General features: G+C 35.0%; 2 protein-coding genes across 3 annotated transcripts; one reads left to right on the forward strand and one right to left on the reverse strand.

The window, feature by feature from the left end:
• Positions 1-1151: 1151 nt before the first annotated feature.
• LOC107794452 (aquaporin PIP2-2-like) lies at positions 1152-3000 on the reverse strand. Its single transcript, NM_001325582.1, has 3 exons — positions 2347-3000; positions 1758-1898; positions 1152-1473 (listed from the first exon to the last, which is right to left on the reverse strand). Exons 1-3 carry the CDS (start codon positions 2935-2937, stop codon positions 1354-1356), a joined length of 852 nt encoding a protein of 283 aa, NP_001312511.1. The 5' UTR covers positions 2938-3000; the 3' UTR covers positions 1152-1353.
• Positions 3001-22486: 19486 nt separating this feature from the next.
• LOC107794407 (uncharacterized) lies at positions 22487-24531 on the forward strand. 2 transcript variants are annotated; one of them, XM_016616902.2, is made up of 3 exons: positions 22487-23618; positions 23706-23798; positions 24169-24531. In XM_016616902.2, the coding sequence occupies exons 1-3, from the start codon at positions 23321-23323 to the stop codon at positions 24201-24203; spliced, it is 426 nt and encodes a 141-aa protein (XP_016472388.2). In that variant the 5' UTR covers positions 22487-23320; the 3' UTR covers positions 24204-24531. The 2 variants fall into 2 exon arrangements, with proteins under 2 accessions (XP_016472388.2, XP_016472396.2); XM_016616910.2 differs by having other exon boundaries at positions 23709-23798.
• Positions 24532-25302: the final 771 nt, after the last annotated feature.

Consider the following 25302-nt stretch of genomic DNA (forward strand, 5'->3'; position numbering starts at 1 on the left):
AAAAACAGTCCGGGGATACAATAATTGAGGGTATAGGGCATGCATAATATGCGCTATATATAGCGCGTATCATATATGCGTTGTACCCTCAATTATTGGTAGGTCAGTAAAGTTCAGATGAATTATTGGTGGGTCAGTAAAGTTTACATGTAGCGCATGTAACCCATGCGTTATACCTTAACGAACAAACGTGTCGTTAAGGTACAAGGCATTGAAGAAATATGTTATATATAAATTGGTCATCGGTTCTTTTTTTAACCGATTTTGTGGTTTGAGTCTAAAAAAACAACAATTTGGTTCCGGACTCTACTGTATACTATTTCGTTAGATTTTGTACATGAGTAAAACTCAAGGAAAGTGAGGTGAGATCCAACTACTTGAGTAAAAAGAAAAAAGAACTGCTATACTACCTGATTGGTAGTTGATAGCTGCTTTTATCATTGCTGGTTGGCGGAACTTCTTGTCATATATGATTATTACTCCTCACCCATTTTTAACTTCAGACAAGACCTAATCATTCATTTTTGGGTAGGTTTACTACATTAAATTCAACCAACATGTCCACGAGAATACTCTTTTTAAATACCTATTCGCTAAAGAAACTAACTCTCCACGACCACTACTAAGGTAGGTAATAAAAAGTTGGAATTTCTCCGTTCTTAATCAAAATCAAAAGTCTGGTATTATTAACTATGAAAGAGCAAAAAATATGTTGGTAGCAAGGGAACACTTTAGCTCCCTTTGTGGATTTTTACGGTGGGAATTTGAGTTAGTAGTGCCATGAATTTCACATATCGAATACCTTTAAAAAAGAAAAAAAGAAAAAAAAGAAACTACAACCCAGACTTGGTTATAGATTTTTTGAAAATTTAACCCTTGGGATATGATAAGATATATGATTCGTTGTTGTTTAATTTATTCTATCTTTGAAATAGACTACGATTGAATAAATGTGCAAAAGTGATTCTGTAAGAACTATAACAACACACAGGAAAATAATTATCCAAAGAACAGAGATGAAAATTGGGCTGAAGCATAAAGTGAAATGAATTAAGATAAAGAACTGAAAAATACAAAGATACTCCTAAACACAAAGTGTAGACCCAAAGGTCAATTGTCAATGATAAAGGGAATACAAAAAAAAAAAAAAAAAAAAAAAAAAAATTCCCTTTCCAAAGACAATACATTTGTAATCTACACATCTTTGGCTCTCAAATTCTCAAGTACAACACCACTATTGCGCATGATATTCTAAACCATCATAACTTGGGACAAGGAGAGCTAGAAATTAAAACCACTAAAACAAAACATTGACATAAATAGAGTACAACAATAATTTATCATTCATAATCATCAAACTTGAGAACTGCTCCTGAATGAACCAAGGGCTTTAGCTGCACCTGCTCTCAATATGAATTGATGGTAGAATGCTGCAATGGCTGCTCCAATGAAAGGTCCTACCCAAAAGATCCACTACCAAAACATGAAAGAAATTAATCAACACAAAGTACTAAGTAATAAATAGTGAAATATATATATATCACATACGTTTACTCTTAAAATTTTACAATGTTTTCTATAAAATCATAAATCTTTAATAAATATAAAATTTTTACACTATCAAGTCACTTATTCATAATAAGTAAAATTAATAACCTAGAAGATAAGGTAATTAGTAACCTTGTAAGTCACGTCAAATTGCACCAAGTATGAGTGAATATATATAACTTAAATGCAAGAAAGGGAGAGGGGCTTACGTGGTCTTTCCAGGCTTTGTGTTGGTTGAAGATAACGGCAGCGCCAAGACTCCTAGCCGGGTTGATTCCGGTGCCGGTAATCGGAATGGTGGCTAAGTGAACCATGAAAACTGCAAATCCAATTGGGAGTGGTGCCAACACCTAGTATTCAACAAAACCACATATATATTCATTGCTCTAACAAGATACTCCAGATCAATTTAATACTATATATTAAACTCTACTTTTGAAGTGTGCCATATTAAGAAAGACAAAAAAGGGCAAGCCAATCAAAGTTCAAAGTAAAACAACTATATGGAGATGCAATGGACTATTTGCGCTTGTACAACATAAGGAAATAAATACTTGAACTTGTGAACCAAATGTAACAAATATATTTTGTGTAAATTATTTTCAAATATGGAAAGGTGTAGTTACTATGACCCTCAAATACTTTTTTCTTTTTCTTATGACATATTTAATTATCAAGTTAAGGATTGAAAAACACATGGGAAGTTGAGGAATAAACTTAAAAAACATACTTGCTCCATATATAAGAAGGATTAATCTAGGGGGAGCAAATGGAAATTAATAATTAATATATTCTTACAGGGACATGAGAATCTCTAGCATTCCTCTTGGGATCAGTGGCAGAGAAAACAGTGTAAACAAGAACAAAAGTGCCGATGATCTCCGCCGACAATCCGACGCCGTGACTGTAACCGTCGGAGAGCATATTGGCTCCGCCGTCATAGCGGTGGTAGTAAGCTGATTGGAAAGCCTTAACTAATCCAACGCCACAAATGGCTCCCAAACACTGAGCCACCATATACATGAGTGCCCTAATTAGGGATACTTTCCTGGCCAAGAATAGTCCAAATGTGACTGCCGGATTTATATGACCACCAGAAATACCAGCGGTGCAGTAGACAAGGACGAAAATCATGCCACCAAAGGCCCAAGCAATACCAAGAACCCCAACTCCAGCACAAGGATCACTTGTCGTTGCACTTTGGTTTTTGTAACCAATGACGGTCAGAACCGTTATGTAAAGGAATAGAAGAGTGGCTATGAATTCAGCAATGAGTGCTCTGTAAAAAGACCATTGGGTTAGCTCCTCTGGGTCTATCAGTGGTGCTGGCGGAGGATCTTGGTAGTCTTTGGTCGTGAACGATCCTTCACTATTCACGTTCTTTGCCATTTACCACTATGTATTTTCTTTCTTGACTAATACTAATATTTTTTATGAGAGAGAGAGAAGTGTGGGTAGAACAGAGTGAGAGATATACAGGTTTATATAGGGGAAAGGACCCTTATTTTATTGTCACGTTTCGATCTTTCGTATCTCACTTTTTAGCATGATAATAATAAGGTTATTCATTTATTTTGCAAAATCTACCTATATATTTTTTATGGAATAAAGTAAATTACTTCCCAAAAACATTTCAAAATTCAAACTGATGAGGCTAGAGTTTCATTCCATTATCTCCCAATATCCTTAAAATTGGCAATATTGCAATAGCTCATCTAATTTGAAACCAAAAGGAGATCATGAAATTAGCGTTATTTTTGGCATTTCAAATTTGAACAAGGTAGAAAAATGACATTTTTTTATTTAAATTAATTTAATTTTATTCTAAATGAGATGATCTATATATAATTATATTTTAATTTCTTTTTCTTTCTTAAACTCTCTAAAAAATACAACATAAAATGTGACGGCAGAGTAATAGGCAAATAAATAAATTGGTACTACCTCCGTTCCAGTTTATGAACTTATTTCATTTTTGGTCCGTTCAAAAAAGAATGACTTCTTTATAAATTTGAAAATAATTTTGCTTAAACTTATAACTCTACCCTTAATGAAAAACTTTTATAACCACACAAATATTCTGGGTCTCTTTTTGAATTGTTTAGGACCACAAATTTCAAAAAAAAAATATTTTTTCTTAAATTTTGTATACAATCAAACATATTCACAGGAGAAAGTAATATTGAAAAGGAGTTAGTACATATAATTGGCGGTCCACGGGAAAATAAGTTTGAAGAATTTCGCTTTCACCGACCCAACAGACACAGCTCGTCAGCCCCCCACCCACTTACCACACATTTTTTCATTTTATTTAACGGCTACTTTTACTACTTACAAAGTCTCGTGCACCGCATTCAAGTCACTCATGTTTCACCCATTTGGCAAAAGAGACAGTTTATTATGGGCAAAAGGATGAAGCTAATAAACAATTATTTTGATTTTTTTTTTTACATAAGGAAGAAAAAATAATTGTTTTTGTGTTATCAGGACAGTAATAGTATGTCTTTAATGAACTACAATAGTTTTGTCGTATAGTTTTTGAGTTGTAAGAGGTGAAATTAAGTCTTGTGGATGTGAAGCTAGCGTCTTTCACTTAAACATAAATGCTGAGATACATTATGGGGAAGTTTCACCTACTAATCTACAGATGTAAACTTCAAACGGATATATATACCAGAATTACTAACTTTCCTTCACTTAGCAAATCTCACCCCAAAAAAGATATTTTGTAATAAGCTGTCTACGTTAATTAATATCTTAGAAGTCCAGCCCTAATCTGCTTGATAATTTTCTTTCCCTAATTGCTTGCGAAATATTCAACAATTACATCAAGTAAAATGCATACGCAATACTTCCTTTACTTGTAAAATAACGTTGAAAGAAGACATGATATGATAACTAGTTCCAAGCAACTAATGGATTTAAGGAATTGCAACGATCATTATTGACTCCCCATTTTTGCCCGTTACGGTCGGCAACTATTTTCACTTAAACAATTTAATTCACCAATTGGCTGGCAAAGTGGTTTGATTTAGGTGAAATATTGTTTTGAAAATTGTCAGGAACAGCTAGTCATTTTATAGTTTCTAGATGCCAGTTATCTTTCTTCGAAGCTTAGGGTCCCTTTGCGTTGAACTTAGTCTTGATTCACTTATATTCTACTTTTTATGTTTGATAAAAGAGAAATGGAAAGAAAAGTTTCCCCAATAGTGATGCAAAAGCAAGAAATCCCTATTTGTGCCAACTAGTTAGGGTGATCGTAGTGTGCAATTTGGCATTTGGTCAAGTGATATTCTAGTTTTACTTGCCCTATATAAGATGAGGGCTTAATGCTTACTCGTACCTCCCTTCCCTTCATTTTTTTTGGAGTTACCCATAGCTTGTACTCAAAAAAATAAAAAAATAAAAAAGGAGAAAGGAAAGAAAGGTACCTACGGGTGCTATACCATATTTAATTTTATAAAACATGCGAATTTAGATTTATTAGGCAGGATTGAAGCATAGAATTAAAGACATGTTCGGTCTTAAGGAGATCAATGGCCATGGGAATGCGTTTTCTGAAAAATGACTTATCTTTTAGAAATATTTTCCTGAAAAAGCTTTTCAATGTTAAGTTGGAGAATGAAAAATATTTTGTGAAAAAAATATTATTATTAAAGATTGGTAACAATTAGTAAATCGGATAGTGTTTTGGTAAATATTTTAAATATTAGAGATTGATAAGAACGTCTATATATTGATTTGAGATATAAAGTTAAGAATTGAGATAGCACTTATGAAAAATAACTTTCAATAAAATGTGAGGAAAGTCACTTTCTCCCGCTTGTCAATACTATGGTCACCTATACAGAAATTTTCAAGTATATAATTAATAGACATATATAGAATTTTGGCAAGGCTATATATGGTCACCAATACAACTAATTAGGGCAAAGGGTCGGAGGTAGAGGTTTAGTAGGGTTCATTCAAATTCAATATGTTCGGCTTGGTGCTTGTATATATGTTAGTAAAATTTATTAAATAAGTTAAATAATTAACTTCAAACCCAATAAATCAAATGAGTTGCAGTAAAACCTCAAACTTGAACCATAAAGTATTAAAAATTTAGCTCCTCCTCTACAAGTCTTATGGACTAATTCTCTAACAAATTGCAGAAACAGATCGAGGGATAAATTCGATCGCCCTATCCCTATTATATCGTTGTAGAAGGAAAAGCCAAAGATAGTAGTAACAATCTAAAAGAATTGCTGTAAAAGGTAATTCGAGGATAAATCTTGGTTTGAAAATCCTATATTTCAACGCTTAAAAGGAAAAAAATCATCTTTTTGGCCCGAGGCACAATGTTCTTGAACTATATTGTTCGAAATGAAGTATATTATAAAAAGAAGAAACAAAGGAAAATCTAGGAAGTTCACGAGAAACCAATCAGAGCACAAGTATAGGAGGATACTCTTTTTTGTCTTTTTTCCTTTAAAATTACTTACCAAACCTAACCATAAAATAATGTTTTAATTTTTGTTTTTCAGTCTTGAAAATTTGGACCAGTTGCATTAAGAAAAACCCAGTTGCATGAGTAACGATCTTGTATATATTTGTCATGTTATATTTTCTTGCCACTTAATGTCTCTTTGAAGCCCCTATTTTTTGTCCATTTCTTTCGGTTTGATTATGTTCTAGCATCACGGTACGGTTTTAGAATAATAAGAGTTATAACTAATCAGTGTTAATGGAGCTATAGATATTTGACTAAGTTAGCTACTCACTTGTAACGACCCGACCGGTCGTTTTGAGAATTAGTGTCTCGTTCCGTGGTTTAAGATCTCGAGTAGTTTCGTATTGTGTATTATGACTTGCGTGTATGGTCGGATTCAATTTTCGGGTGATTCGAGATTGATTTGGAAGAAAGGTTCTTGTTTTAGAAACTTAAGTGGTAAGAGTAGATCGGAGTTTGACTTTTATGTAGACGACTCCGGAATGGTATTTTGATGATTCCAATAGTTTCGTATGGTGATTTTGGACTTAGACGTATATCCGGATTTAAATTTGGAGGTCCGCAGGTTGATTTGATGCATTTTGGCGAAAATTGGAAAGTTGAAGGTTTGGAAGGTTGAGAGGTTTGATCGAGAGTTAACTTTGTTGGTATCGAGTTCGGATTGCGATTCCGGAAGTTGGTATAGCTCCGTTGTATCATTTTGGGACGTGCATGCAAAATTTGAGGTCATTCCGGGTTGATTTGATATGATTCGGTGCGAGTTGTAGAAGTTGAAAGATCGTTTGTTCATTAGGCTTGAATTGAGGTGCGATTTATAGTTTTGATATTGTTTGTTGTAATTTGAGGCCTCGAGCAGGTCCGTATTATGTTATAAAATTTTTTGGTATGTTCGGACGGGGTCCCGGGGGCCTCGGGTGTGTTTCATATGGGCTAAGAGTATTTTCTCTATATTTTGGAACGTTGATGGCTAGTGTCTGGTGTTCTTATACGCGATCATGAGGTGTAAGTCACGTTCGCGTAGTGTATTTTGTGATTGGCAGAATCCCTTCTCCGCATTCGCAGTGTCGAGGTCGCGATCGCGGACATATGGAGAGCTAACTCATCGGGTTAGCGGTGTTGGGTCGCAATCGCGTAATGGGTGGTCAGGCTGGGAAGGCCATGAGCTTTAACCTTCGCGGAGGAGCCTCGAGTTCGCGTAGGTTTGGAGTGTTGGTGCATCGCGTTCGTGTCTGTTCTTCCGCATTCGCGTAACATATTTTTTGGCACCTCATGATTTTGTTCTTCGTGATCGCGTGGGAATATTCGTGATTGCGATGCATGTTACCTAGGCAGAATATAAAAGTACTCTATTTCGAGGGTTATGATATATTTATCACTTTTTGAGCTAGAGAGCTCAGATTTGGGCGATTCTGGATGGGATTTTCACGCTTTCGATTGAGGTAAGTGTTCTTGACCCGGATTTGATTATATTCCATGATTTCATCTTTGTTTTTATCATTAAATTAGTGATTTGAATTGGAAAAAATGAGGAGTTTTGTAAAAAAATTCTGAAACACAAAAATGATGATTTGAAGGCCGATTTGATGATGGAATAGGATAATTTTGGTATGGTTGGACTCGTATTGGAATGGTTGTTCGAATTTTGTGAGTTTTATCCGGTTTTGAGGTACGGGCTCGGGGTTGAATTTTGGTTTTCATTAAAGATCGAAGCTTTATTATTCGGAATTATTTCCTATGGGTTTTATTTATGTTATTAAGTTATTTTGGCTAGATTCGAGACGTCTAGAGGTTGTTTCCCATGGGAAGGTCTATTTAGAGTATTGATTTAGCTTCTTTGAGGTAAGTATCTTGCCTAATATTGTGTGGGGGAACTACTCTTTAGGATTTGGATTGATTATATTGTTTGAGTTATTTGGAAGACGTGTACATGAAGTGGTGAGTGTATACCCGGCTTATATGTGGCAAAATTGACCGGTTTAGACTCTTAAGCTTCTTTCATGTATTTATTTGAAGTTGCTAGCACATGTTATATCTTTTATTTGAGAAGTTTACTCTCACATGCTTTATTTGAAGTTATTAGCACATGTCATATCTTTTACTTGTCAAGCTTACTCTTAGATACCTTATTTGAAGTTGTTACCTCCTTTATTATAATGTGACTTCCTTTATCATTGAGTTATTTTTAATTGAAATTATTGTTACATGATATCCTTTCGTTGTCGAGTTATTCTCATGCATTTAGATGTAGTTGCTATTTCATGACCATCTCTTTCATTGTTAGCTTATGTCATTCAATAGGAGATGAGGTTTCCATTTCATGGAAATATTGTTGAGCTATTTTCCCCATTTTTTTTTGTTATTGACCTTTTTGTACACATCGTGGTTGAGCTGTGGGCTATGTCATATAGTAATATTAGTATTGTTGTTTTGGAAAAGTGGTGGCCTACAGGAACTTGTGGTACGACTTGATATGCCGTGTTGTTATGATGTTAACACGTGTGATTTGTTGTGTGGTTTGATTATTGTTAAGAGGAGCATAAGGGTGGCATCTCACAGTTGTTGATTGTGCGGAGTGATACAGGTGGCTATTGATATAATGTCTGGGCGGAGTGGTACGGGTGACTATTGTGCTAATGTTTGGGCGGAGTTATACAGGTGGCTATTGTATTATTGTCTAGGCGAAGTGATAAGGGTGGCTATTATGATGTTGTCAATAGGAGAGATAAGGGTGGCTATGTCAGGGATGATATGTGATGACCGGGGGCATAATGTTGATGATATTCGTATGATGGTGTGAATTTTCTTGTGTATGTCATGCACCTTACTTGATGTGTTGTGTTGCTTCCAATGAACTACGCGATGTTTTTTATATTACTTGTTGACTTGGACTGTATTAGTACACTCGTACGAGCATACACCGTAGCATGCCACTTATACCAGTTCAGAAGTATGAAACTTGACATTTATTGATCTTGCATATATATTCTTGTATTATCTGCTTCGACAGTGATAATGAGCATGTGACCACATCGAGCGGATTATGATATTGAGCCAATGACCACACCAGGCGGATTGTGATATTAAGTATGTGACCACGCCGTGCGGATTGTGATATTAAGCCTATGACCACGCTAGGCGGATTGTGATAGTGTGCATTTGGCTATGCCGGGTAGATTGAGATATTAGCACGTGAGTTGTCCGTGTGGTTGTGATAAATAATATGGGCACGAGGTGCCGTGAGCATATGATTTGTGGTTTGGGACTCGTGACTTGTGATTATGAGATAAGATATCTCAGAGTAATGTTGTTGTGAGACTTGTGTTAGAACGGCTTGATTAGTTGGTTGTCATTTGTTTTCCCTTATTTGGTTTCACGAGTGCTTTAACGGTGTTTTGATTACTTTACCGTTTATATCACATGTTTATTCCTTGTTGTCATTTACTGATTCTTGCTTTCATTATTAGCTTTTATACTTATATTCTGCATAATTTATTACGACTAGTAGGTGTCTTTACTTGTACCTCGTCACTACTCCACCGAGGTTAGTCTTGAGACTTACTGAGCAATGATCGTGGTGTACTCATACTACACCTCTACATATTTTTCTGCAGATCCAGGTTTTGGACTCACGCATAGTTAGTTTCTTGATCGCGAGGATTCTAGGTAGAGCTGCTTGTTCGCCGCAGTCCCTTGTAGTCCTTTTTCTTTTGATTGTATTGATAACTCGTTGTCCGAACAGTATTGTATTTTATTTTGAGATACTTCTATATATTCAGCTTGAGTTCGTGACTCTGTATTACCTAGTCTTGGGAGGTCGTTGTGATTATTGTCGCGTAGGCTTGTTTCACCTTTATTTCGATATTTATATTAAACTCTGACTTTAAAATATCATTGTTAAACTGGCTTAACTGTTATTAGTAATCGACTTACCTAGTTTTAGAGGCTAGGTGCCATCACGATGTCTATGGTAGAATTTTGGGTCGTGACAAGTTGGTATCAGAGCTCTAGGTTCATAAGTTCTACGAGTCACGAGCAAGTTTAGAAGAGTATTGTGGATCGGTACGGAGATGTCTGTACTTATTTCGAGAGGCTGCAGAACTATTAGGAAAATTCCACTTCTTTTATTCCGGTTGTGCAGATTTGTTGATTTCAAAGTTTGAGCCTTTGTATCTCTATTCTCTTACAGATGGTGAGGACACGCACTACCGGATCAGCCGAGCAGACACCCGCGCCCCCTGCTAGAGCTTCGAGAGGCAGGGGTCGAGGTAGAGGCCGAGGAAGGGCACATGCCGCAGCTAGAGCTCCTGCCAGAGCAACAGCTGAGGAGCCACCAGTAGCTCCGGTTTGAGGGCAGGCACTGGAGGCGTTTGTTGCTACCCCCGGACTTCAGGAGACTTTAACGCAGTTCCTCAGCATGTTTGGTACATTAACTTAGGCGGGATTGATCCTAGTAGCACCAGCTACTTCACAGATTGGGGGAGGAGCTCAGACTTATGCCACCCGTACTCTAGAGCAGCAGGCTCACATTGGTCAAGTTCCGGGTGTTATACCGGTACAACATGTTATTTCGATTTAGCCTGAGGTCAGGCCAGAGGCATCCGAGGAGGAGCAACTGAGACTTAAGAGGTTTAAGAAGTATCACCCTCCTACTTACAGTGGCGCAATGACTAAGGATGCGCAGGGTTTTCTAGAGAAGTGTCACCGTATTCTCCACACCATGGACTTAGTATTCAGGGATGTTTTGGGGGGAGTTTGTCCACAGACCCTCTAATATGCCTGGCGCACAGAGTTCGAGTAGCTACGTCAGGGCACTATGATGGTGTCGGAGTATGCCATCAGGTTCAGTGAGTCATCCCTTCATGCACCTACTTTGGTTCCTACAGTTAGAGCGAATCCGTAGATTTATCGATAGGCTCAGTTATGGCCTTAGATTCAATATGGCTCGAGAGTTGGAGACTGATACTCCATTTCAGCAGGTTGTGAATATTGCCAGGAGGTTAGAGCGTATTCAGGGTGAGGAGATAGAGGATAAGGAGTCCAAGAGGTCTCGAGGTTCTGGAGGATTTAGTGGATTCTACTCTTTAGCTATGACCCATCACGGTGGAGGTTTAGGTTGTCGGCCAGTCCAATCAGCACTTCAGACTACTTGTGGTGCTCCAACTAGTAAAGGACCACATGGTACTCATATGAGAAAGTCATCTTTTAGTACATCAGCTGCACGGGGTTCATATAACGGTTATTCCAGTTATCCGGTATAGACTCGGTAACATCAGCCACGCCCGCAAAGGGGTTGTTATGAGTGTGCCAATACTAGGCACATCATGAGGATTGTCCCATACTCGAGAGAGGTAGATTTCATCAGGGCACTCAGGATATGGGCCCCACTCAAGTTGCTAGTCCACCTGCACGGTCAGTTAGGAGTGGAGGACAAACGGGTAGAAGGCGTCCTAGAGGGAGAGGTCCATCCCGTTGATATGTTTTCCATAGTAGGGTTGAGGCCGTTGCACCAGATGAGGTCATTACATGTATGGTTATTGTTTGTCATAGAGGAGCATCAGACTTATTTTGATTTGGTCCTATTTATCGATATGAGTCCTCCTACCTTGCTTCATATATGGGCGAGATTTATGATTCTTGTACGCTGCTTATGTGCTTACCTCTGTTGAGAGATTCTATAGTGGTATCACGTGTCTATCGTCTCAGTTGTTCACTATTGGTAGCTATGAGACTAGAATGAACTTTCTGTTACTCATTACGGTAGATTTTGATGTGATTTGTGGATGGTTTGGTTACAATTTGTGATTTAGGTGCTCTATCGGTATGTGAAGTTCATTATGTATTGTGATTTCATTTTGCCAAATTGAGTTAGTGAAAGGTTTCTGTTTGTGTGATATGTATTCTACTTGTGATTCAAGGCTGTGGTTGGGATTCTCGTATTTCCGTGTGGATTGATATGTTGGACCGGGCTACTCATCGCAGTGGAGTTATATTAGGATGAGATCCTTGCGATTAGTTCTCATGTTTTGTTTCTCCCTCGGAGAATGGATTCGTAGTATGATATCGGTAGTAAGTTGTCCTACTTGGCTTGTTCGATAGTTCTCTCATGTGTTTCTCTTTCCATATTCATTCATATTCGAGTTGTGCTTGTGATTTGAGATTGCGAGGTATGTGTCCAGGTGGAGTTGGGTGTGACTTGTTGATTTGGGTGAGTGGTTATGAGATCTTTATGTTTCACGCGTCGTTTTCAGTATTGTGGAGGTTTGGAACAAGGTTCTAGTCGAGATGAGACTATTTATCGGTACTGAGTTTGGTAATGTTATTGCAATCATAATTTTTGCTTTGGTAATATTGATGATGTGTTTCGTCGTATGGTTATACCTTGTGGGTGTATGCATGAGCTTTTGCAGCTGGTTGAGGTTGATACAGTGTGTTTATATGGGAATCGGGTCTTTGGGAAAGGATTAGATGTTGAAATTTTGGTTCTAAGCCGTCCGGAGGTTGTTTCACACGGGAAGGTATATTTAAAGTATTGGTTTAGCTTCTTTGAGGTAAGTATCTTGCCTAACCTTGTGTGGAGAAATTACCCCTTAGGATTTGGGTTGATTATATTATTTGAGTTATGTGAAAGACGTGTACATGAGGTAACGAGTGTGTATCCGGATTATATATGGCAAAATTGACTGATCTAGACTCTTAGACCTCTTTCGTGTATTTATTTAAAGTTGTTAGCACATGTTATATCTTTTATTTGACAAGTTTACTCTCACATACTTTATTTGAAGTTGTTAGCACATGTCATATCTTTTACTTGTCAAGTTTACTCTTACATGCCTTATTTGAAGTTGTTACCTTTTTTTTTTTGTAACGTGACTTCCTTTATTGTTGAGTTATTTTTAATTGAAATTGTTGTTATATGATATCCTTTCATTGTCGGGTTATTCTCATGCATTTAGACGTAGTTTCTATTTCATGACCATCTCTTTCATTGTTTGCTTATGTTATTCAATAGGAGTTGAGGTTTCCATTTCATGGAAATATTTTTGAGTTATTTTTCCCATTTCGTTTTTGTTGCTATTGAGCTTTTTGTACACATCGTGGTTGAGTCGTGGGCTATGTGTTGTAGTAATATTGGTATTGTTATTTTGGAAAGGTGGTGGCCTACGGGTAATTATGGTACGAGTTGATATGTTGTGTTGTTATAATGTTAGCACATGTGATTTGTCGTGTGGTTTAATTGATGTTAAAATGACCATAAGGGTGGCATCTTACTGTTGTTGATTGCGCAGAGTGATACGGGTGGGTATTGATATAATATCCCGGTGGAGTGATACGGGTGGCTATTGTGTTAATGCCTAGGCAGAGTTATACGTGTGGCTATTATACGGAGTGATACGGGTGGCTATTGTATTATTGTCTGGGCGGAGTGATACGGGTGGCTATTATGATGCTGTCAATACAGAGAGATACGTGTGGCTATGTCAGGGATGATATGTGATGGCCTGGGGGCATCATATTGATGATATTCGTGTGATGGTGTAAATTTCCTTGTGTATGTCATGCACCTTACTTGACTTGTTGTGTTGCTTCCAATGAGCTACTCGTGACTTGTGATTATAAGATAAGGTATCTCGGAGTAATGTTGTTGTAAGACTTGCGTTAGAACGGCTTGATTAGTTGGTTGTCATTTGTTTTCTCTTATTTGATTTCACTGGTGCTTTACCGGTGTTTTGATTACTTTACCGTTTACATCACATATTTATTCTTTGTTGCTATTTACTGATTCTTGCTTTCATTATTAGCTTTATACTTATATACTACGCAATTTATTATGACTAATAGGTGTCTTGACTTGTACCTCGTCACTACTCCACTGAGGTTAGTATTGATACTTACTGAGTACCGACCGTGTTGTACTCATACTACACTTCTGTACATTTTTGTGCAGATCCAAGTATTGGGGACATTAATTGGACTCAGACAGAGTTAGTTTCATGATCGCGAGGATTCAAGGTAGAGGTGTTTAGTCGTCGTAGTCTCTTGGAGTCCTTTTTCTTTTGATTGTACTGTTAACTCGTTGTACGAACAGTATTGTATTTTATTTTTGAGATATTTCTATATATTCAGCTAGAGTTCGTGACTCTGTATTACCTAGTCTTGGGAGATTGTTGTGATTATTATTGCGTAGGCTTGTTTTACCCACAATGCAAAGTTCAGACATTCGTGTACGAAGTTAAACTTTAAAGTGCAAAAATTATATTTAAGATGCACTTAAGACTAATTAATGTGAAGTAAGTTAAGATGCACTTAAAATTAATTATTTAAAGTGCAAATTGTCCAAAACAGTATAATGAATCACTTTTGTTTCAAGCAATCAAATCATTATATTATTATAGAATTATAAGGAAATCATTATAAACTAAAATACTATTGAGGTTAAATGCCGAGAGGACACGTGGACAGTCAAAGATATAGCGGGCGGATGAGGTATGGACGGTTCAACATAGTACAAAAGGTCACGTGACATATTCGGCGGTTTTATTTTCCGGTCCGAGACAGTATTGTGGATATATGGCGGGTCCCCAACTAGGCGTTCTCTTCACGGCTTCATTATTGGATAGAGTGCATCGTACATGCCATGCTCATTGTCTTGTCATTTCTCCCATAACAATACCTTCTTTTTTTGTCTTTTTTATTTTTAAATTCATCTTGTTTTGTTTTGAAGCTTGGGGTGGGTTTTGGAAATATGCATGTGCATAGTAAATTACATGGGAGGTCACTTAGCCTTGAGCTCGTTACTCCAAAGTCATTATTCTATTTTTGTTACATAAAAATTATTTTATTTTGCTTCACTTTTCACAAAAATAACTTTGATAATTTTTTATTAAAAAAAACTCACCTAAAATGTGAGAGAAAATGACAAAAAATGATCTTTATATTTGGAGTAAATTCAAATTGGGCCCTTAAATATACTCTTTAGCTATTTTGATCCCATAAGGTTATAAAAAATGAGCGCTTTTAATTTTCATCGAAGATGTAATAAACTATACTTATTAAATATATTGAAACCTAAGATTTAATTAACTAGAATTACCAATATAGTTCCGTCAAATCCAGTAATGAACAAAAAAATTAAAAATCGTAGGTGACAAACAGATCACACCTATTTCGAACTAAATTAAATAGTTAGTATTTGATCTTTTAATCGATAAAAAAAACTAATGATTTGTCCAAAAGTCAAGCCAATGGATGAACACAAATTCACCAATCACCACGATCGACTTTAATGCAACTAACCTACATTCACGTTGAAAATGAGTTACTCCTTTCATGATATACAAATTTTATATCTTCAGACCGCATGATTAATTATGAAACAACAAAATTAGTTATTTTATACCTAATTGTAAGTAAGACTAAATACTTTGATGGGATGGACTTGTCAAATCCAGAAGTCGTAAAATAAAAAATGCACAAGATGCTAGAAATAAATTTTAAAATAGCATATTACACCTCAAAAAGTTAAACAAAAAACTTATATTAAGTCAAAAATAGCCGAAATTGTAAAAAGTACACTTCTAAATGTGATTCCATAGTAAATCTCTTTTTCGTATTTTTCATTAAAATAATAATTATAATTTGTTAAATACTTGACGAAAACCAAAAGTATTCACTTTTGACAGCTTTATTGAATCAAACAACTAAGGAGTATATTTATGGGCGCATATTAAACTTACTAGAAAATATAAGGATTATTTTTGTTATTTTCTCTCACATTTTAGGTGGGGTTTTAACAAAAAATGTCCAAAGTTATTTTTATAAAAAATGAAGCAAAATAAAATGATTTTTATGTAACAAAAGAAAAAATAGTAACTTTTATGTAATGCGTATAAAGATGAATGACCACCCATAAAATTTACTCATTTTTTATAATACTCCTATATATTAATCTTATGATATCCGAATACAAATAGAATGAAGAATAAGAGGGAAAAGGAAAAGACCAATTGTATAGTAGTAAGTAAAAATGTGAAGGGGAAGAAGATGAGGTGGCGGTGCTAAAAAGATTGCTTTCGTCTGGGAATTTTACAATTGTGTGCACGAGCCACGAGGGTATGGCTCAAATGTCAACACGATCTAGTGAGTTCTAAATATCATATTAAAAAAAACTAAACAGGAACACTCGATGGATGCAAGAAAAAGTTATTCTAGAGGAAAACCACAAAGTTCCAAAGGAAGCTTTAACAAGGTATAGATTTATTTTCAGTAGCATTTTCCAAGTAACAATTATTGCTAGTCTCAATATGAGACTTGTTCAAAACGTGAAACTTTTATTGGATATAGACAAATTAGAGGAGGAACTTGTACATGTTCGAATGGTCCTCCACTCTTTACTTTACACCTACTACTTTAATTTCCCTTTCTTCTAATTGCCATCAAAAGATGGTACTACGTCTAATTAGAACTTTTCTCACTTCTTCTATCAATGACTGGTATTTCATACGGACGTCTCTTCTTTTTTTAAATGATCATTAGAAGTTTACAAGAATGTACACTAGTTAATCGCGGATAATGCAATTTTTCAATTTTTTCCATTCAACAATAACTATACTTCTTCTTTTTCAATTTATATTATATACTTTTTCCGTTTTAGTCTATTTGAAAAAGAATACTACATATCTCTCTTCTTTTTTTAGGGGAAACTATTAGTCTTAGCATTTCTGTTGTACACATGCTTGATAAAGTATAAAAGTTTATTCTTTTATTAGGAGAGAAAAAAGACATGCGAAATTATCATTAATAGCCACTCATTTAAAAAGATAATTTTAATATTTTGTATATATTTGACTTATCGTAAAAAGTCTTCTTTTATTTTTTTAAATTTTATGTCCATTCAAATATTAGCTTTTTCCAACCACACCTTCAAATTCACACACAACTAGCATTTTGTGTCATATATATATATATATATATATAAACATTTGATCGTAAACCCAATCAATTATACTAAGGTAGTCATTTTTTAGATTTTGAAACACTAGAATAATCAAAATATACAGGGACAGTTATAGGGTAAGACAAGTGAAGTCCTTTATCTTACGCCCTCAAAATTTAAAATCCCTAATAATAGGATAGTTTATATTATTATCATATATAATACATATATAATTTATGTAATTATTAATAAAAAGTTTAAAATTTAATATTCTTAAATTTATTTATTGTCGTAAGGTTTAGTGAGTATAAGTTAAATTGTATATTTACATTCTCGTCAATTCAATTTTTCTTCCTCTATGTATAATTTTTTTTAAAATATTTTAGACTATCTCACTTTCTGATTTCAACTCTTTTTTCTGAATTAGCTATTTCTTTGACATATTTGATTAATCTATATAATGGAAATTAAATTTTTTCAGTCTCGTCTTTTTTAGAGAAATCTTTGAGGCAAATTCCTCTACCCTTTTTCATTCAAATGTCATGCTTTTGTACACTCAAGAATTTGAAACAATGATATATGCCTAACCCACCTATTGTACGATGCGCTCTCGTTACTAGATCAAAGTCATGCGCTCTTCTTTTATGTCTCATTATTGTATGGATTAAGAAGGTTTAAAAGTCCTTTAATATATTTTAGCTTTGGACCCCCAAATCTGTTGACCCCCCACCCCCCAAAAAAATACATAGTCATCTTTCCATGATGGATCACTCACCCGCCTGTGCTTTCGATAAATTAGGGGATTTTTACATATATGTACTATATTAGAAATTTATTTATCCTCACTGTTTAGGTTTTAACTTAATTACAAGTTGATATACAATTTACTATTTATATACAAATTAGTATTAATGAGTATTTCATTATATTATGAATTGAATAGAGAATTCCCTCTTCGCTCTCTCTCTCTCTCTCATTCTCTATCAGTATTCTTATATTAATATCTTCATGTGGATTAATTGAAGAAATAATACTAATGTTAAGTGAAAAAAAGAGAGAAGATTAGTACCTAGCAAAGTTCTTGCTTCAGATCCTATAAAAACGAGGAAGTAAATAAGAAAAAAATTAGCTCTAATGAAAAGAATCATTTTAGTTATCATTCTTTTAGTTTTTTGGAATCAATAAACAAAATAGTATTAATTAAAAGCGAGTAGATTGAATTGGAAACTATGTTAATACATTAAAAACTCTATTGGCAGCCATTAAAAAGCTTCAAAGCTTTGAATTCAAAAATAAAATTTTATGAAATTATTTTTTGTTTGCATTGGGTGTCGTTGCAGATGATTGAAAATATCCGTTGGAGTTTATATCTCAAATTTGAGACAATTTGGTAAAGATTCGATGTGATTTGGTTGAAATTTCAGGTTGAAACTCGAAAAAGAAGACATGAACAAATTGTATATATTTTGTATGTCGAATGTAGAAATGGTATACAAAATATCTACAACTTACATAATTGTATATAAGTTGTATATAAATTGTATGTAAATTATAGTTTTTGACCGGATTCTGTACAAAAAATGTGTACTTATGTTGTAGATAAATTGTAGATTTTGATCGGATTTGTATATATTTTATAAAAACTTTTGTTACTTCCTGTAAATATGAAAACTTAGGTAAAACCGAATAAATAAGTTTAGAATCTTGTATATATACAAAACAAAAAAAAAGTCCAATAAATTAATCATCTGAACTTATATCAGTCAATTTAGCAGCATTCAAAGTACCCCAAAAGTGAAGGAAAGAAAAGAAAAGAAAAACTCCATGCTGGAAGCACATGAATGCCACATCCATATTAGAATAATGGGAAGAAATAAATTTGCCTACTCAGATCAGCCTCATATATTCTTGTCTTAAATGCCCAAAAGCTGCATTCCACTAATTAAATTGACATCTAAGTATAACAAATGGAGGTTCAAGTTTTGTTATTCCCGCCAATATTGCTGTATTTGTAAATAATAATTCTGCAAAATATAAGTTAACGTAATGAAACAATAATAAATTCGAGCCCACTGAATTCACAGTATTTCCTTAAGGAATTTAATCCCCTCCTAGTACCCAAGGTAATGGATTATTTCCTCCCAGGATAGAACGAATAACACACTGGTGTAGCGATACTTCAAACCCCAGTGTTTCAGCGAACACAAAGTTCGGTAGCAAATCACACTTACAGTTGCTTTGTTTGAAGTTAAAAACAATGCAGAACGAAGGAGTATATACTCAGAAAATCGTATGGAAATGCTGAGAGGAAGGAGTGCAATGTATAGCCAATTGTATGTTGTGTGTTGAGTGTCTTTCTTCAACATCTGCTGCACATATATATAGCAGCAAAATGTTGAAGAAGACCAAACGTCCACCCTCCATGGTGGAGCAAGCATTACATGTTTGTGGAGCAAGCACTTCATGTTTGTGGAGCAAGCACATTCATGGTGGGAAGACCATTATCCGGCTGCCAAATGATCAATACACGGATTGGAAAATATCCGTTACAAATACGGATAATCTTACGTTAATATTTACTATTAACAAATAAATTTGGTCCAAAAAATTAATCAATCAATCATTTGACCAAATCCGAAGCCGAAGCCGAAGCCGAAGCCGTAGCCGAGCGAGCGACGACGACGACGGCGCGAGGTTTGCTTTCTTCTTAACTCTTTAAGAGCTACAAGAAGAGCAATTATATATATACCCACCAAAAATGTCTTTCTCTTCCAATATGGGACAATGTCTCATTGTTAAGAGGGGAAAACTTAAAATTTTACTCAAAATTTTATTTTTCCTCCATTTCCCATTCACCCTCATTTTAAGAATATTCATCTTAAAATAAAACCTCAACAATCCCCCACATGAATGGGGAATGGCTATATCACGGAAGTATGCATGAAAAAACTGTGTGATTTACAAGCAAGGATTAATTGCATCTGGATAAGTAGGTTTCCCTTTGAACTTTCCGTAGTAAACTTATGTCGGATATACTCGGTCAATCGGTAGATTTGATATCTTTGAACCGTCGATCTTTGGTGTATACCTAGACAACCATAAGTCACACAATCAACCTACCCTTAACCGTCTTTGGTTCTCATTGTTGTGTTCGTTTCAGCCATGAACACCGCCTGGTTTCATAAGTGCGTAGAGAAATGGCCTTACAAAGTTCTCCTTGAAGCGGCTCACACTTCACACTTACATAGGTGATTCCTAAACGTGTCATCCTGTAGATACACTATTTGATATACCCCGTATCAAATTTAGAAATCATTAAAAAGCCTTAATGCTTTATCCTTGGTACTGAACATTGTCTCATCACGAGAACGGACTAAAATTTTATTTGACAATGTTGAACCATCATTAATGACTTTGTTTGATCTCCTTGAACTTAGATCTTGGGATCTCCAGTCTTCTAGGTAGAGTTACCGTCATAATGACTTATTCTCGGCCATAGCCCCATTCCCCTTGATGATTTCTCAACTACTTCTCTAGGTAGCCGTATCCGAGCACAAAAATTTGTCTTTCACTTTTCATCTCTTGTTTACTAACCAATGCCACTGCCACCTTTAATTTTCTTGTCTTATCTGTCGAGAATTTTCCTAAAATTGGTCTATTTATTCTTGAAATACATATCCACAATGCACATGGTCTGGTTTTTTATTTTATTTTTATAGGTAAAACTTCTATTTAGACGTCAGTCAGAAAAAGTTATATTGTGATCCAAATAAATCTATATATACTTTTCATTCTTTGTTTTTTGGTAATCATGCTACCTGATTCTCAATTGGATTAATTAAATACTCTCCAAAGGAGAAACCCTATAAATTTCATTCTTGTGAGGAATTAATACATAAACTACCTTACTACTTTAGAACTTTCTAGACTTGAAACTCCACAACTCTCCCCTTAACAACACCCAAAAGAAAAAGGAATAAAAAGGACCATTTTTGTTATTTTTGTTATTTTCTCTAAGTTAGGTGATATTGTCATGGAATCTGATCATTTTCTTTTGAATGACAAGCTGAACAAATGAGTGGTTAAAAAAACAAAAGGCCGAAAAGATAGTCCAGTGCTGCCCACCCTATAAACCTGGTAAAAACACTGCCAAACAGAACAAGTGGTCATATTTTAAAGTCAATGAGGATCGCATTTAGAACTTTAGTTATCATTTTGAACAATTGTCTAACAAAGTTTAGACATATTAGTGATAATCATCGTTAAAAGGCCAAAAAGATCGTGACACATAGCACGGGCATTTCGAGCAATACTGCAATACTCATAATCAGAAAATATCCTTCCATTTACACTTATATGGGCATTCTAATCTCAATTAACCACAGCTACCATCGTAAATATCGTTCATGTTCTTGTTCTTCAGAGATTATAATGCACTTGTTCAATATTCTATTCAAAGGGGATCGAAGTCCATAGTCTACTCAATAAGAATCTCTTTAATTTATATTGTGTTTTATATTTACGGTCCGTCTATCCTCTTAATCTTGATTTATTCTTTTTAATTTAATTATTTTGGTTCAAACAGATTGCTAGAGGCCTAATAAAATAAATTCAATTGCTTAATCTAAACATTAATTTTTTGATTAAACAGTTCTCTTAAACCAACATCCTTCACAAAAATGGGGATCCTATATTAAGTATATGTGTTTACCATCAACTTTTAAAAAATTTCAGATTTAATATTTCTGGATATAGAATTCGAACATTAGTAGACACCTATAACAAAACTATAAACTAGGCTGCAAAATACCGTAGACTGCACTAACTAATTTTATATATACGAATTTATTTATTTACCTGAGCAAACTAATTAAATTTGTTCTGAACATTTTTCGTTGATAACCTGTAATAGTATACATTATATATTCCTAACTACATTTCCCTTGATCTTGTTATTGAGAAAGTGATGTTAATTATACAAAATTTATGGTTATGAACTTTCATCATATAATATACGTAAAATATAACCAACTAATTTGTGAAAACAGTTTAATAAAATCCAAATTCAAGTTCATCTAGTACTTAAATAGTATAGCTTTTATTACAACTTTCCATTAAAATATATTGTTTAGCGTGAAATACAACGTAGAAATTGATAACACGTAGAAACGTAAGTAAAATATCCTCATTCTAAACTTTTATTATAATATAGATTGGGAAGTAAATTCTACCTTCAAATTCAATTGGGCTAGAACTCTCAAGTAGTTGACAAAGGTGACATCAGACTATTGTGATGTACACAAAATATGCTTAGGTGCCTAGCCGATTGAATTGGGATCAGACTACCATGTGTTATTGTTGAGGCAGTTAGTTAGGAGCAGTTACACAGCTAGAAGCCAGTTGTTAATAAGCTGGCATTAGCGTAAGATTAAATTAAAACAAGTTAGTTAGTTAGTAAGTCTTTTGTATAAATAGAGGATTGTATTTTTATTTCAGTTTTGTAGCTCAATATTGAAACAAGAGAGAATGAATTCCTCTTCCTATGTTTTCTCATTTCACTTCCTCTTCTGCTCACCTCCATAGCTGACCTCCATTAACATGGTATCAAAGTTCCGGTGACATTACCTAGTTTAGCAATTAGGAGAAGCTAGGTGTGAAGAGAAGTAAGTGGAGAATTCTCACAAATTGAGCTCGTATTCAAATATGTGATCTAAGGCGATTGTTCCTCTTTGAAAAGATCTCGATTCACTGTAAAACTTCAATCTCAATTGTCGTTTTTGGAAGATCTGTTATTTGATTACTGTAATGACTATCGAGGAAAACGCATCCTCTGCCCAGCCACTCCAACACTACACGATCAAAATATAGACCTAGTTCATCACAATCACCCTCTCTATATTCATTTGTTTGATACACAAGGTGCAGTTCTTATTTCAATTCAACTTCGAGGTTCTAAAAATTATTAATTGTGGAGTCGATCTATGAAAATTATATTGCATGGTAAAAACAAACTAGATTTTGTGTTAGGAACTTGTAGAAAATACATGTTTGATCCTAACTTACATGAGCTATGGGATATGTGTAATGTTATTGTGCTGGCCGAGATAATGAACACTATGGCCACAAATTTACTTAGTTCTGTAATATATGCTTATGATGCTCACAAGGTTTGGGAAGAACTTCGCGAGTGGTTTAATAAGGTCAATGAATATGAGGCTTTAGTTCCTCCTCCCTCGTGTGGCTGTCCAGAACCTAAACAAAATGTAGAACATTACCAGTTTCAAAAGTTGTATTAGTTTCCTACTAGGCTAAATGATTCTTTTGATAATGCTAAGGATCAGATTCTTATGACTAGACCAGTACCTAATATAAATCAAGCATATACAATGATCATTAATATGGAATGTCAGATAAGAAACAATGCTATTGTTGGTGTTGGTGATCCTACAGCTCTGCTGAGTAACAGAGCCCCTACTAGTATTTACAATCGTGGTTATAAGCCCAAAAATAACTTTGAAAAATCATCTCTTCAATGTGACTTCTGTCATCTTAAAGGTCACACCATAAATAATTGTTATAAGCTTCATGGTTATCCCAATGATTTTAGAGGCAAGAAAGTAGAGGGAGGTACTCCTGATTCCAAAGGTACATATGCCCACAATGCTAGCTTAACATCTGATTCACCTAACCAACAAGTAGACATTTCTAATGTGATTCTATCACATGTTTCAGCAGGTGGTGGTTCTTCAGCAACAACAAGTGCCCCTTCAGCACCTCTCTTCAATCAGGATCAATATAATCAGATCCTACAGATGCTGAACAAAGGTAAACAGGTTGAAACTATGGCTAATTCTGCAATAATGAATACTACAGGTACAATAACAGCTCTCATGTCTCATCCAGTGAGCAATAATTAGATTATAGATACATGTGATACTAATCATATAGCTCACAACTTGAATCTACTGAGCAATATTAAGAAACTATCAGACAGTGACAAAAATTCAATTCAACTTCCTAATGGTGAAAAGGTTACTATTAGTCACACTGGTGATCTATCATTGTTTAAGGATAAATTAGTACATCATGTACTCTATATTCCAGACTTCAAGTTTAATTTGATGTCAGTGTCAAAGATCACAAAAGAGTTAAGATGTCCAGAGCTTTCTTTCCTAATTAATTCTGTATATTTCAGGAGCTCTTCACTACGAATGTGATGGGGATCGGTAAAAAGGAGCACGGTCTCTACATTTTGAAGCACAAGGAACAAGATGATCTCATGCAGTTGTTAGATCTTAGGCCAGTTCATTCTATTCCTCTTGTAAATACCATTGTTAGTGAGCCCAAAGCAAATAATGCTAGTGCAGTAAATAAGAATTCTACTGAAAATCTAGATGATATTGTCTTGTGGCATAAGAGGTTAGGTAATGTACCTTTAAGAGTTCTGAAGAAGATAGAAAATTTGCCTAATACTCAGTTAAAGGAGCATTTATGTATAGTGTGTCATGTTGCTAAGTAAATCAGAAATCCTTTTTCTTCAAGTAATGCATGTTCTATTAATGCATTTGATCTCATACATGCTGATGTTTGGGGGGCATACAGAGTGCCTACTCATTATGGTAGGAGGTATTTCATGACCTTGGTGGATGACTACTCAAGGTTTATCTGGCTTTTTTTAATGAGTGATTAGGCAGAATCTATTATGATCTAGAGAAATGCTTTGTCATTAGTCAAAAATCAGTTCCACAGTAGTGTCAAGTGTCTAAGGTCACACAATGGCACTGAATTCTTTAACAAACAAGTCAGAGGGTTATTACAAGAGCATGGCATAGTTCATAAAAGCTCTTGTGTATACACTCCTCAACAAAATGGCAGAGTTGAAAGAAGACATAGGTCCATTCTTGATATGGCTAGGGTCTTAAGATTTTAGGCCTTTGTCCCTCTCAACTTTTGGGGTGAATGTGTTACTACTGTTGTTTATATTCTAAATAAGTTTCCTACTATTGTATTGAAGGGAGTATCTCCTTTTGAAAAGTTATTTCACAAGTCTCCATCTCTACAACACCTGAGAGGTTTTGGTAGTCTGTGTTATGCTACTAACGGAAACAGACAAGTTTTGTCCTAGAGTTGTTCCTGTTGTTCATCTAGGCTACTCGTCAGTTTATAAGGGTTATGTTCTTTATGAATTCAGTTACCAACTCTTCTTTATTTGCAGAGACACTGTGTTCAGAGAAGACATTTTCCATTTCAAACATCTACACACATTTCCCTCTCATTTGTTTCCAGTTCTAGAACTCAGAGATGTTGAGTGTCCTACTCTGCATGATCT

This window comes from Nicotiana tabacum, chromosome 13 (assembly GCF_000715075.1).
Source record: "Nicotiana tabacum cultivar K326 chromosome 13, ASM71507v2, whole genome shotgun sequence".
Taxonomy (NCBI): domain Eukaryota; kingdom Viridiplantae; phylum Streptophyta; class Magnoliopsida; order Solanales; family Solanaceae; genus Nicotiana; species Nicotiana tabacum.

Coding starts and splice junctions, on each gene's coding strand:
- LOC107794452 (NM_001325582.1), bottom strand. CDS start 2,937: ATGGCAAAGAACGTGAATAGTGAAGGATCGTTCACGACCAAAGACTAC. Junction 1,899..2,346: donor CTAGAGATTCTCATGTCCCT/GTAAGAATATAT, acceptor GTTGAATACTAG/GTGTTGGCACCACTCCCAAT. Junction 1,474..1,757: donor ACAAAGCCTGGAAAGACCAC/GTAAGCCCCTCT, acceptor ATGTTTTGGTAG/TGGATCTTTTGGGTAGGACC.
- LOC107794407 (XM_016616902.2), top strand. CDS start 23,321: ATGACTAGACCAGTACCTAATATAAATCAAGCATATACAATGATCATT. Junction 23,619..23,705: donor AGGTACTCCTGATTCCAAAG/GTACATATGCCC, acceptor CACATGTTTCAG/CAGGTGGTGGTTCTTCAGCA. Junction 23,799..24,168: donor CCTACAGATGCTGAACAAAG/GTAAACAGGTTG, acceptor TGTATATTTCAG/GAGCTCTTCACTACGAATGT.